The sequence below is a fragment of the Aethalodelphis obliquidens genome, unplaced genomic scaffold (genome assembly GCF_003676395.1).
Source record: "Aethalodelphis obliquidens isolate GAN/ISIS:26980383/991018 unplaced genomic scaffold, ASM367639v1 scaffold26, whole genome shotgun sequence".
NCBI classification, from domain to species: Eukaryota; Metazoa; Chordata; class Mammalia; order Artiodactyla; family Delphinidae; genus Aethalodelphis; species Aethalodelphis obliquidens.
This window is the reverse complement of record NW_020837970.1, coordinates 22,854,346-22,868,041: the sequence shown is the minus strand read 5'-3', so window position 1 is coordinate 22,868,041 and position 13,696 is coordinate 22,854,346. Positions and strand designations below refer to the sequence as shown.

At 41.0% G+C, this 13,696-nt stretch overlaps 1 protein-coding gene across 2 annotated transcripts in view; it reads right to left on the bottom strand.

The window, feature by feature from the left end:
- Positions 1–1,265: 1,265 nt before the first annotated feature.
- SCAPER (S-phase cyclin A associated protein in the ER) overlaps positions 1,266–13,696 on the bottom strand; it is a 494,267-nt gene continuing 481,836 nt past the window's right edge. For both annotated transcript variants that reach the window (XM_027123707.1, XM_027123708.1), the window contains exons 30-32: positions 8,252–8,443; positions 4,399–4,450; positions 1,266–2,129 (exon numbers count right to left, since the gene is read on the bottom strand). In XM_027123707.1, coding sequence (XP_026979508.1) covers positions 2,026–2,129; positions 4,399–4,450; positions 8,252–8,443 — 348 coding nt within the window. In that variant the 3' untranslated portion in view covers positions 1,266–2,025. The remainder of the gene's footprint in view (positions 2,130–4,398; positions 4,451–8,251; positions 8,444–13,696) is intronic.

Sequence of the window (13,696 nt, the reverse complement as noted above, 5' to 3'; positions counted from 1 at the left end):
GAAGTAGTAAAACCCAAGGGAGTTAGAGCTTAAATCACTCTGGCCCTGCGGAGCGCACAATAAAGGAGGGAACTTGAGACCTGCAGAAACCGCGCGGGTCGGGAGTCACAGAGGAGCCGCCAGGCCCGATCCTCGCAGGCTCCCCAGCCGGGTGGAGCCGGGGTTTGTCTCAAACAAACCCTCTCCCCTCCCGGACGAGGGGACCAAATGAGACCATTCAATTAAATGTTTAATTGCGAATTCTGGTATGGTTTCTGGAAGGTTAATCACAGCTGTCTCAATTATTTATGGCTTTTTGGCAAATTTCCGACCTGATAAGAAGTATATTCTACTGTGAAGCGTCTTGCAGGAAATCTGATAAATATTTGATTATTCCTTTCAGCTACAAGGATTCTGCGTCCACGCCCCAAGACCCGCGGGGCAAGCGGGATTTGGGAACTCCTCCCCTGGTTGGGGCGCCCCGGGCGACGGCGGGTCGAGCAAGGAGCCGGCCGCCGACACCTGGCTCCCCGGCCCTCGGGCAGCGGAGAAGCCCGGGCCGCCGTCCTGGAGGAGGGCGCGGGCGCCAGGGCCCAGCCCCTCGGCCTCCCGGGGGCGCGGCGCTCAGCCCGGCCGCGGCTCGAGGTGTTTCGGAGCGCGCCGCGGGGAGAGTCCGGGGTCCTGGGTCCGGAGCCCCGGGCCGAGTCGCCGCCGAGCCCTGGCAGCGGGCTCCGCCGAGGCGGCAGGGACTTCCCGAGAGTCGGTCCCACTAGCCTCGGAGCCGCCGTCCCCGCCCCGAGCCCAGCCGGGCTTCGGCCCCGCAGCCCGAGCGCGGAAGACGCCGGGTCCCGGGCGGCGGAAGTACAGAGCGCACTGGGATGCGTTCGCTTTTTCTTTTTTTTCGTTTGAAATTGGATCTCTTTATTTTCTATTTGCAAAGGAGTAAAAACAGCATATACAAAACTCGGCAGCCTTGTGAGGCTCCAAAAAGAAGTGTCCTGAACATTAGGTAGCTAAATTTGCTTTCAACAATCCGATGAAACTTCTGTATTTTCCAGTCCCCTCCGCCCCCAGTCTTGAATCTGATACTATTAAAACCATTTTTTTCCCCCCGACCAGATCTTTCTTCTTGGTAATGTTTGATCCTTATCTGACAGAAATTATTACCAATGTCACTCAGTGACCGGCTTAGCACTGACCGTTGGCTTAAGGTGGAGAACCGATGAGAACAAGATATGAAAAGGTCAACATCTCCTGGCAGACACTCCTCCCGTTCAGCTGTGAGCCGTGCACAGGAGTTGAAAACTTCAATTCAAAGCCCTTGTGACCGTCTGTTTTATTTTTACTTCGGTTTTCATTGCAGTTATTTGAGAAAATACTTTAGGGTGATTCACTATGGTTGATCTTTTTGGATCCCTAATTTTTATTCTGGAGAATTTCAGTTCAGCGATGCTATTTCTATAGGAGATTCTCAGTATTGGCCGCTAGGAAAGTTTAAGCAGACCAACGAATATAATGCTTTAAATTCATTTCAAATAGCCCCCAAAACATATTATGTAATTAGAATGTAAAACTGTTATAAACATCTTTTACTCAAACCTATAAAAGGGAAATTTAGAGCAGGTTAACTTTTAGTAAGTCTTTAATTAAGATACTTCCGGAGTTGGAATTAACGTTTTTCTTTCAAATTTGTATTGCTTTAACAAGAAAAGTCATCATTGCAAACAGAATAAGTTATTTTATTACAAGAACAAAACAGACTTGTTAATTTTATGTCTAATTTTACCCACATTACAAATGCAAAGTATATATTATCATAGGATGTAAGTTACCAAACTCCAAAATATTGTGCATAAATGAAATAAACTCAACTTGCAGAATTAGAAAGAACATTAAAGTATCTACAGTCTTTATAAATAGTGCAAAGTATATACCATATCTACAGAGTATAAACACGTGAAAATGAACTTCTTAAGGAACAGTTAGAATGTTTGATCAATTTAAAATATTAATGAGGGTACTCAAATATACAACCAACCAAAACATTTATTTTTTCTCTTTTTTTAAGAAAAACTGTCGAGCTTCTTCCCAGGCCTGCTGAGGAAATCTGTTAGCCAGCTCAAGATAGTCTTGGGAACCAAGGCATTTTCCTGAGAGAGAAAAAAAAGAAGAGTAAAATTAAAAAGAGTTAAATTCTTCAAAATGTAAGAAATGAAAATTATTTTGATATCTGAGTACAAAATGGAGACATACTCTTCAAATAAATCATGATGCAAATTTAAGTAAAGGTAACTGATCTATATCTATTATAGTATAAAATATATAATATATATTTTAATCACAATCTATTTCATGCTTCTAACCTATTCAGACATTAACCCCTATGTAAAACATTGTGAAAAACATTGTTTTTGGACTCTGGAGTAAGAAAATAAGTAAATAAGTATGGTAAACAAAATAAAGTGACAGTCACGTATTCCATCCTTAAGTTAGCCTTGAAAGGCTAAATCTGTATGTAAACTTTACAGTTATTTTCTAAAATAGTCTATTTAATCTAAAACATGATTTTAGTTTAAACATAACTTTAAAAATGTTCCAATCTGGCACTCAGTCACCTAACAAAGCAGAGGGAACTGTCAGGAGCCTTACTGGCTCTTGAAACAAACGATCTCCTGGCCAGCCAGTCATCTAGCAGCGAGTATTTGAAAAACAGAATTCTTCCTCAGCAATAAGAATGTGGTGCTGCCAGGAGCTGCTTTACACTTAGAACTTAGAGGTTCACCTGGGCAATGAACTCAACATCTTGAAACATTTTGGGGGGATTTAATCTAAGCAAAAGGGGAACAGATGTCCAAGGTGCAAACTGGCAACTTAGTGTGGCATCATCATTTTTTAAAATCAAGTAAGCATATTATGAGCTGTCACCGGTAGAGTGATGACTTTTTCTAAGCAAAGCAGAGAACAGTTACCTATTTGTTGGTTTGTGGATTAACCCATAGTAAATCCACATTGGGGAAAGCATGAAAGTCAGAGAACATGGTCCCTTGGAAAAGGAAAGAAGGTTGAAACCATGCAGACAGAGTCAGCCCCTGGGACTTTGCCTGCCAGATAGGCAGCAAATTGTGACTCATCCTTACGTCAGGAGAAAGAGGAAGAAAAAAGAATGTTTATATGTCTTACTGGCAAAAAAATTGCTGTACAATTAAAAAATAAATTAAAAAATACATTAGAAGATTTTTCTAGGCATTTTCATAAATTCAAAATTTAAAACATTGTTTTATAAGGTATAGTAACAAATTATGTTGATTTCTGTCTAGCCTCCAACAGCTTAAAAAAAAAATGCTGTCACTGAGTCAGGGCAGAAGTGAACTTGCACACTAATGCAGGCTTAGACAAATGGTACCAAGTATGATGTTGACTTGAATTTCTAAAAAGGGGCATAGCTTTCTGTTTACTTCTCTGAGTGCCTGAACCAATAAAACGACATTTTTTCATATTGTTACAGTTTTAGATATATTCTCTTATACGTACTTTTCAACACCTGCCCACTATAAATAATGTGTGTGTGTGAGACAGACAGACAGACACACACACCCCAGGGTGACCTCCCCTTCTCCCAAGTAAGGGCTACTGAATGGGTGCCCCATAGGGTTTTGCTGGGAGTAAACCTCTGGCCACTTTAAAGACTATCAAACTAATGGAAGAATTGGGGAAAATCTGGATTAAGGTCTCATTAATCAGAGATGCTGTCACGAGAGCCAGACAAAGAGCAACTTCTCAATTACAGTGTGGGTAGCAGAATATTTCAAAAAGTAAATATGCACTTTAAAATTCTACATCTCAGCTCTGATCACAGGACTCACCTCAGCAGGAATGCTATAGGGAAAAAAACCTTTGTAAATCTTTTGGCCCCTGAACTGTGCTGTGCTCATCTGATGGCTTTTTCGTCATGTAGAACAATTTTACACTTCTATTTTCAATAAAAAATTCAAGTACTTGAATTTAGGGGGATGTACGGGCTACTACCAATGATGATTTTATTCTGAACATGGAACCAAATGTATGTGATTTCAGCATTTATGTGATAATGTAGGCCAATATTAATGATCTGATTGTCTCTTGTATTGCAAAGTAGCTCTTTAGTAATTATTCACCATTTATTATACCTTGCATGAGGTGAGTATAAATTACATAAAGACGTTTTGTGGTTTTCTTGTACTTCCATAGATTTCTCTGTATATTCTGATGTACTCATGCTTGATGACAAAATCAATTTCTTTATTCCCTGAAATATATTTGGTATCCGAATCTCAAGTATTTTAGGTGATGTAATAAACTGATTTCTCTAACAGTTTCAGAGGGTTGAGTGAGAAATGTCCAGCTAACAAACACATGACATTTAATTTAATAGAGACGTACCTTTGGGCTGATAAGACTGGGTATCTGCCTGACCTGGAGTCTGTGCAAAATCCTGTGTGAAACGAGAAAAGTTTTTTTTTTAATACCAATGCTACGGACAGAGAATTTTGCTGAGCGTGGCTTTAAAAATGCTTCTGAATTCTGAGGCAACTATTTTTTTTTTAACATCTTTTTTTTGCGGGGGGGGCGGGTACGCGGGCCTCTCACTGTTGTGGCCTCTCCTGTTGCGGAGCACAGGCTCCGGACGCGCAGGCTCAGCGGCCATGGCTCATGGGCCCAGCCGCTCCACAGCATGTGGGATCTTCCCGGACTGGGGCACGAACCCGTGTCCCCTGCATCGGCAGGCGGACTCTCAACCACTGCGCCACCAGGGAAGCCCTTTTTTAACATCTTTACTGGAGTATGATTGCTTTACAGTGTTGTGTTAATTTCTGCTGTATAACAAAGTGTATCAGCTATACGTATACATATATCCCCATAACCCCTCCCTCTTGCGCCTCCCTCCCACCCTCCCTATCCCCCGCTCTAGGTGGTCACAAAGCACTGAGCTGATCTCCCTGTGTTATGCATCTGCTTCCCACTAGCTATCTATTTTACATTTGGTAGTGTATTTAATGTCAATGCTACTCTCTCACTTTGTCCCAGCTTACCCTTCCCCCTCCCTGTGTCCTCAAGTCCATTCTCTATGTCTCCATCTTTATTCCTGTTCTGCCCCTAGGTTCATCAGAACCATCTTTTTTTTAGATTCCATATATATGTGTTAGCATACGGTATTGTTTTTCTCTTTCTGACCTCCTTCACTCTGTATGACAGGCTCTAGGTCCATCCACCTTACTACAAGTAACTCATTTTCGTTTCTTTTTATGGCTGAGTAATAGTCCATTGTATATATGTGCCACATCTTCTTTACCCATTCATCTTTCAATGGACACTTAGGTTGGTTCCATGTCCTGGCTATTGTAAATAGTGCTGCAATGAACATTGTGGGACATGCTCTTTTTGAATTATGGTTTTCTCAGGGTATATGCCCAGTGGTGGGACTGCTGGGTCAAATGGTAGTTCTATTTTTAGTTTTTTAAGGAACCTCCATACTGTTCTCCATAGTGGCTGTATCAATTTACATTCCCACCAACAGTGCAAGAGGGTTCCCTTTTCTCCACACCCTGAGGCAACTATTTTTGCATGAATAGTTTGGAGCCCAAATATAAAAGTTGAAGAAACTGACATTATGTAATTCAGGTTCTCATACATTTAAATTAAATAATGATGACTCAAATCTTGCTAAGTATCACCAGGGGCCAGGTTGTTGCCTCCTGTGGAAAGTACAACTTTGTTTTATATCTAACAAACTGAATTCTTTAGCCAAATACTGTCTTAAAATATTGATAGATTTTTAACATTTTAAAAAGCACAACTAAAAAGCCCTTAACGTATTCTGCAGCTATATCTTTTTTTAATTGAAGTATAACTGACATACAGTATCATATTAGTTTCAGGTGTGCATCATAGTGATTCTGTATTCATATACATTCCAAAATGGTCACCATGATATGTCAAGTTATCATCTGTCACCATACAAAGTTATTATATTATTCACTATATTTCCTATGCTGTACATTATGTTCCCATGACATTTATTTTATAGTTGCAAGTCTGTACCTCTTAATTCCCTTCACCTATTTTGCCCACCTCCTACCTCCCCATGCCTCTTTCCCAACCACCAGTGTGTTCTCTGTTATCTATGAGTCTGTTTCTGTTTTGTTATGTTTGCTTGTTTTTTATATTCCACATATAAATGAAACCATATGGTAAAATTGCCTTTCTCTGTCTGACTTATTTCATGTAGCATAATACTCTTTAGGTCCATCCATTCTGCAGCTAAATCTTAAAGTCTAGTAATCTTACTCTTAGATGGAACATGAAAAATGTCATCTATAATATGTAAAGTTTCAGGAACCTAGGACAAACTACTAGCTCTTATTTTAAATATAATTTTCTAGTAACTATTAATCATCTAACACAGGGGACCTTGAAGAACCATTTTATAAACTAAAATCCAATGTATTTTCGTTCCCTTGAGCACAGTTATTTATAGAAAAAAACCAAACTTGATTTAACTCCAGCAATCTAAAGTGCTATCCCAAATAAGAATTATAAGAAATTGCTGTAGTATTTATAAAATCTGTGTGCTAAAATAAAATGTATGTTAAATGTGTTACATTTACATTAAATTACATTTAATTGTGTGTTAACTGTAATGGAGAAGAGTTGAATTAGAAGTAATCCGAGATCAACACCAGATGAAAATAATATATATGATCCTTACTTTAGATTCTGATACCATTTATAGTTTTATAAATTGTTTTCCAAGCAGTTGAAAATGTAAGGGACTAAGTTGGTACAGATGCAAAATTGTCTTTGCTCAACAATCACTCTCTTGGTTCAACAATCACTGTCCTGGTTGAGGCCTCTCTGCTCATGCCATGAAAAACTGCATATCACCTCCCTGGCAGTCCCTGTCCCCCTTTCTTGCCTTACTTTTCTCCACAGCACTTAGTACCATCTGACATGCTATTTATTTTACTTATTTATTTGTTTTTTGCTTTGACTCCCCCCATTCTAATGAAAGACCTTTAAAGGAAGGAATTTGTATCTGTGTTATTTGCTGCTGTATTTCCAGTGCCTAGAGCAGTGCCCAGCACACCGAGGGCACTAAAAAATTAGTGAATGAAAGAAAGAATGAATTTTAAGATCACAGTCTTAAAATTCTCTATAACATCTTTTCTGTTTAAATTTAATCCTAAGGCTGTCAGAATATCTGAAGAATCCTAAATGCTAATTATGATGTTTACATGAAAATTCATTAAGATTTTAATTATTAATCACAAGATGTTCTTTGAAAAATCTCTACCCTACCTATAGATCCGAATATCTTTGAAAAAATTTTCAGAAATTGGAATCCAGACTTAAACAGAACAATTAAGCTGAAAATAAAACATTTCTAAACAATTGATCTAGTATGTTTATTAACTGATCATCTAATAGAGGATAGTTTAAGAAATGTAAACCACTGATTGCCATCTAAGGTGAAGAAGGCTTGGGGGACTCTTTAGCCATCCCAGCCAGCTGGGCACAGTTACACCCTTTCAAAAGTGATATTCGTATATTAGCCAGAATAAGGAACAATAACAATACAGAGCTCTGCTTTCTGTTTCATTATTATGAACAGAAAACACTGTCTATTAATCACATGTGCATCATGGAACAAAAACAGATTGGTTTTAGGGTGGAACGTTTGAAGGAAAATGGAAGATTCTGATTCCAGTCCTACAGAATTTAACTGGATCAGAAAAATATAAGGCCATACTTAAAAGTTTTAGATTTAAGAAAAAGCAACATAACAGATTTTTATTATACACACACAGGCTGTGTGTATTTATTTATTTAAAAATTTATTTTAAATATTTATTTAAAAATTTACAAATAAACGGACATTTTTATTGATCTTTCTTCAGCAATCATTAACTTTTCCCTATAAATAGACAAAAAGCAAGATGAATTAACAGTTAAAGCCTTAAAGAAGTCTTTTAAAAAACATTTCCTTAGTGCAGGCTTACTATTTCATTAACTGGAAAAATACCCTTTTCTTGAAATCCTCCAAGTAGAAATGATACAACACCCAAACCCCAGTTTTACTATCATGATATTTTAGAAATTAATTTCAAGCACAGAAATATGTGAAATTTTTAAAAGGTAGCGTGGATGGCAAGAATAAACAGCTGGTTCGCTTTTACTTTTCAATTGCATTAGCTTACACACAGAGCCAGAGAATTAGGCATAACACAGAAGGTACCTGAATGAACGTGGCCAGTAGAACACAGCTCATCTCCTGCTCCAGAATGATCTTGTTCTGAAGATTGTTGTAACAAGCAGCGATAAGTGAAGGGAACAGCACTTTGATCAGCCGTGGGTCACTGAAATACTGGAAGGGCAACTGGCAAAGCTTCTGCAGCACCGTGGGGTGGCGGCCGGACTGCACGATGACCTGAAACAGAGGAGGAACCCCAGGTCAGCTGCCAAAAAGCCCTGGTCTGCCTGCCCTGTGTCCCCCTTCCCCAGCCAGTAGTGCCAGTAAGAACCATGGAGAATATGCTGAATAAGTATAAGGAGGAAAGAAAAAGACTCCTCAACTCCTTACCAGAGCTTAACTTAAGTGATATTTGAAAGGAGCAGAAAAGAAAGAAATCTCATTTCCTAACTTAAGGGAAAAGACTCCAAAAGTTCTGCACCCATTTAAAAATTCTTATAATCCACGAGGAATCGTGCATTTATCATGGAGAGAGGGTGCCTGTGAAATGGGTTTGGGATACACACTGCTTTAACAGAGTGCCCCACCCTTCACTCTTCCCCTTAAAGCAAAACAGCCATATTCCTTAAAACCTGCAAAGAGCTCACTCACAAGAAAGATACCCTTTCCTATACTCCTGCCCACTAAACTAGCTCACGGAATATATTGAACACAGATAGATCTATTCTGTATGCAGACAAACCCTTGGAAAGAAAAGGGGATTGTAAAGGGAATGGGAACAGTTTCAGCAAACACAGGCTCCAAAAGTTCCTTCCTCCGATCCATACAGCTTATCTATGTTTCCATCAGTGCCACTGAGTCTAAAAGGAGAATTGTTTAGATAAATGAGACTGTTGTCTTGAAGCAGTCTAGGTTTACAACTGTGTACATTTTAAGAAATGGGGCAATGCAATTAATGGGCTTGCAGGGAAGCCCTCCTAACTTACTCCCTAGGCCTACATGATAAACTAAGAAATGTCAAAATCAGATCTGTTTCAAGTAACCTTGATTAGACTGTTCTAATATAAAAGAGCTGGGTGACCCAAAGCCCACTTCTTGGTATAGGAGGAAGCTCACGGAAGGTTAGGAACACTGTAAAATCTAAGGTCAAGACCGTAAATTGTACTTGGAAAAACACAGTTTTACAGGTACACACCCAGACAGGACTGCATTCAAATTAAAACCAGAAGGACAGAATGAAACAGCAGAGGCAGGAGAAACATAAATTACAGGGATTTACAAGTTTTCAAAGTACTTTTAACAATACTTTAAGAACACACTCTCAGATGATAATGCAGTTTGGTTTAAGAAGAAAATCAACAAAGTAATAGATCACATATTTTAGTTCAATAGCTAAAATGACATCAAAAACCTTTAGAGAATGTTGATAGGGACTTGTTAATACCTTCAAATCCAGCAGGAATTTTAAAGACTTGCAGTGTGACAATTCAGCACATGGCTATATGCTGCCATTTCTGACACTGGCTGAGAAAAATATGCCCTATCATCCACTTTATTGATAAAGCATTTGCTTAAATCTTTATTTTAATTATTAGCTACAAATTTTGTAGCACAGCCAAATGATCATCACTTTAGAATTTATAATGACACCATTATTAGAAGTCTCTTTTCTCCCTTTGGACAAAAATTAAGAACAAGTTTTTTCTTTGGAACTTCACTGTTAAAATGCTATTATTGGAAGACTCACTGATTGAAAAGACATTAAACTGGACAGTCTGGCTAGCACAGGCACAATGTTAACTCAAAGATGACAACTCCTGGTTCCTGGTAAATTAGCCCAGAACATGAGAGCTTAACCATAACTTATTCCACCTGGACTCCTGACTCTCGCTGGGGTGAGGCAGAGCCCCTTGGGGGTCAGTCCCCTCTGGGAACAGGGCTGGCTATCAGTTGCCTGTTGAAAAAGTGAGTTTACAGAGGTCACCAGGAGTGTAGTGAGATGACCTGCCAGAGGCCACTAGCTTTAAGTCCTGAGACTGCAGAAGACACAAATGGAGGCAGGCAGTTTGGTTCCCTTGGGGTAAGGAGTTCTACCCACAGGACTGACTATGACAGGACTCAACCAGATTATAGGTAAGGGGTCCAGTCCGTGAGAGCCACACCCCTTGGCTTGGCTGTGAGCCAGAGTAGGACATGTAGTTGTCACTGTCCCTCAAATCACACTTCAGACATTGTGGGGAGACAGGATTAGGAGACCCCGGAAGTGGCCAACCTGTAGCACTGAGACTCAGTTGGCGAGACTCCTGGATAATTCAGGTGGGCTCTTGGCACAGAGCAATGGCAGTTTGATGTCATGAGCACAGCTAAAATAGTCATCTAAATTAGGCTAATAAGCACTTCCTGTAGGGGCAGGGAAGCAAGGCTGGGATACAAACAGCCTGACCTCAATGCTCAGGGCCTTGGGTACCAGGAGAGAGTTTCCTGAGGGGCTTTTGACAGATTAGGGGATGAAGGCATCATTCAGTTTTATTTCATCCACTCACTCCCAGGCCTTAGGGGGTAGGTCAAATGTCACCTTGGACTACTTAAGCTTTCCAAAATCAGTAGAAAGTCAATAGAGTGTCATCACGGGGCATGAAGTTCTTGCTGAATGAAAGAAACGTACATAAGAGAAATCTCAGGCATACAATATGATGTAAATATGTCTCTCTATATGCCTTCCTCATGGAGCTGCAACTAGATCAATAACTGCTGGTCTGCCACCTTTGTCCAGACAAAGGGTTACCAATAAGGCCTAAGGTGGTACTACCCTGAACCTGGCCAGGCCACCTGCCCTTCCCTTCAGGACACACAGGCCAACACAAATATAAAGAAGCTTTTCACAGAGCCCCTTTCCAGAGGACTGCACCAAGGGAAGGATGCGACCTGCCTGTAGATTTCTTTGGTGGCCACAGTCATCAGAGACAGTAGGTATGGCCTCAGTAGTAATGAGAAACCTCCTCTCAAACATGATGTCCATTTTCAGATGCAGAGGAGGGCTCCAAGGAAACCAAGGGAATTTCTAGCAACATTCAGATCAAAAGAGACTGAAACTGAACTTGCCTCTTGCTCTTAGGTGTGATTCTAAAATAGGTACTAACTTAAGAAGAACTAGGAGATCTGAGTTCCTGCCTTCACTCTAGTCACCAACTAGTTGTGTGACCTAAGCAAACAGCTCAGTTGCTTTGAGTTTTAATTTTTTAAAAAGTATACTTTTCATTGAAGTATAACACACACACCCATTAAGTTAATAGCTTGATTTTTCACGAAGTGAACTTAACCTGTGTCGCCAGCGTACAAATAAAGAAAGAGAACACGACCAAGGGTTCTGGGTCTTTAATACACTCTTTCTCACTGAAAATTAGATTTCTGCATTTTGAATTTAAGACAAGTCACAGAAACTACTTGACTGTAGTAGAACATAAGATCTCTCTTATGTTCTTAGCACTTCGAGGCCTTCTTGGATTCAGTCTCTATCAATCATTCTCTGCAGAGAATTCTCCTTTGGTCTTCTAAGCAAAGGCCAGTGGGCCTAATTCCTCAGTCACTGAAGAAAGACACCTTTTACCCAAATGCCCTGGCATTCACCACCTTTTTCTTTGGTATCATTGGCAAGGGGTTGGGGGAGGGAGTAGGGAGAGGGTAAGAGAGGAAGTGGGAGAGAGACCCTCACTTCCTTTTCTTTTTGGAACTATCAACAATTCTGGGAAGAAGGGGCTTTAGAAAAAGGAAAGTTGCATGCTGCCAACGTGTGCTATAGCCTGTGGAAAGAGGGCCAAGAGGATCTGAATGCTGGCATTAAAAAGGCATCTGGGAAAAAAAATAAAAATAAAAGAAATCTGGAGTAGACAAGTGGACACGTTGATTCTTTCATCTGTTGATCCTTGACTACCCACTAAGCCTTCTGGCTCCAATCTTTGTACTTCCTACCAAGTGAAGCATAATCTGGGTGCACTGAGTGAGAGAGCCAGAAGAGAGCTCTAAATTCAGAGGACGTTTGCTGAGTGCCTCCTGTGTGCCAAATGCTGTCGGGGACATGGACAGGAATCAAGTTTTAGCTCTCAGGGAGATGAAGTATGTCCACAGTAGACAATGATGCAAAGGAGCCTGGGTCATCAGAGAGGGAAGGATAAGGTACTAGGGGGCCCCTCACCTCCTTCCTTAGGCGAGGAAGGCTGCACTGAGAAGGTGGGCTGGACCTTCAAGGCTAGATCAGATTTGAGCACCGAGAATTGTAGGTGGAGGAATTTTAGGTGGAGAGAAGAAACGCCTAGGTTCAATAACCAGCCTGTCTTTGTCTGCTCAGGCTGCCATTACAAAACACTATAGACTAGGTGTCTTAAATGACAGAAATTTATTTTTGAACGGTTCAGAAGCCTGGAAGTCTGAGATCAGAGTGCAGCATGGTTGGGTTCTGGTGAGCGCCCTCTTCCTGGTTTGCAGACTTGACACCTCAGTGTGTCCTCATGTGGCCTTTCCTTAGTGAGTGCACATGGAAAGAGAGATCTCTCTCTTCCTCTTCTTATAAGGCCACCAATCCTATCACATTAGGACCCCACCCTCATGACCTTGTTTAACCTTAATTAACTCTTAAAAGCCCTATCTCCAAGTACAGTCACATTGGGGGTTAGCATATGAATTTTGGGGGGATACAATTCAATCCATAGCTCAGGTCTGATTCCTCATCACCCCTGGCCAGAATAAAGTTTCATTAGCAGGCTACCCTCACTAACCAGGTGGATTTTAGAAGTGACTGGGTCAGTTGTCTCTCAGTGGGCATAAGCCGTGAATCTGCAGGCTCAAGGGTGCTTGGTGTTAGGTAGCCCTGGGCTCTAGGCCTGGCTCTGTTCAGTTAACCAGTTTAAGCCTCAGTGTTCTTTCAATAAAATAGAGGTAGATGGCAGCCTTCAGGGTTTACATGAGGATCAAATGACACAGTGTCCGTGACCACAATGCATTAATAAAAAACAATGTTAGTTATGAGCGTTTGGTTAGCTCACCAGCTCTGCTGCTCTGAGTCTTCTCCTGCCGGATCTGGCTTCCCTACACTTGCAGGACCAGAAGTCCCCTCCCAGCGTTAGGCCTAATGAATGCTTTCCATCATCCCACCCCCATCTCTCCATAAGGGCTGCTCATCAGAACAGGGCATCTGGCAGCAGCAGGCCCTGCTCTGGCTGGGACTCATCAGCAAGCTTCATGCCACTGGGAAGCCATTGTGGCGGCCTCTCCCTGGCCCTGTCTGCACAGGAGACAGCTATGCAAACAGTGCTGGGGATGCAGCTAGGATCTCGTGGTGGTGGGGTAGGAAGTGCATTCTGAAGGCTCTGAAAAGAAAATCCTAGCGTAAGCACAATCTAAGAAATGCAGGTAGTGGTACAGAGAAACAGTCTTAGCTTACTCTGTGTGTGTGTGTGTGTGTGTGTGTGTGTGTGTGTGTGTGTGTGTGTGTGT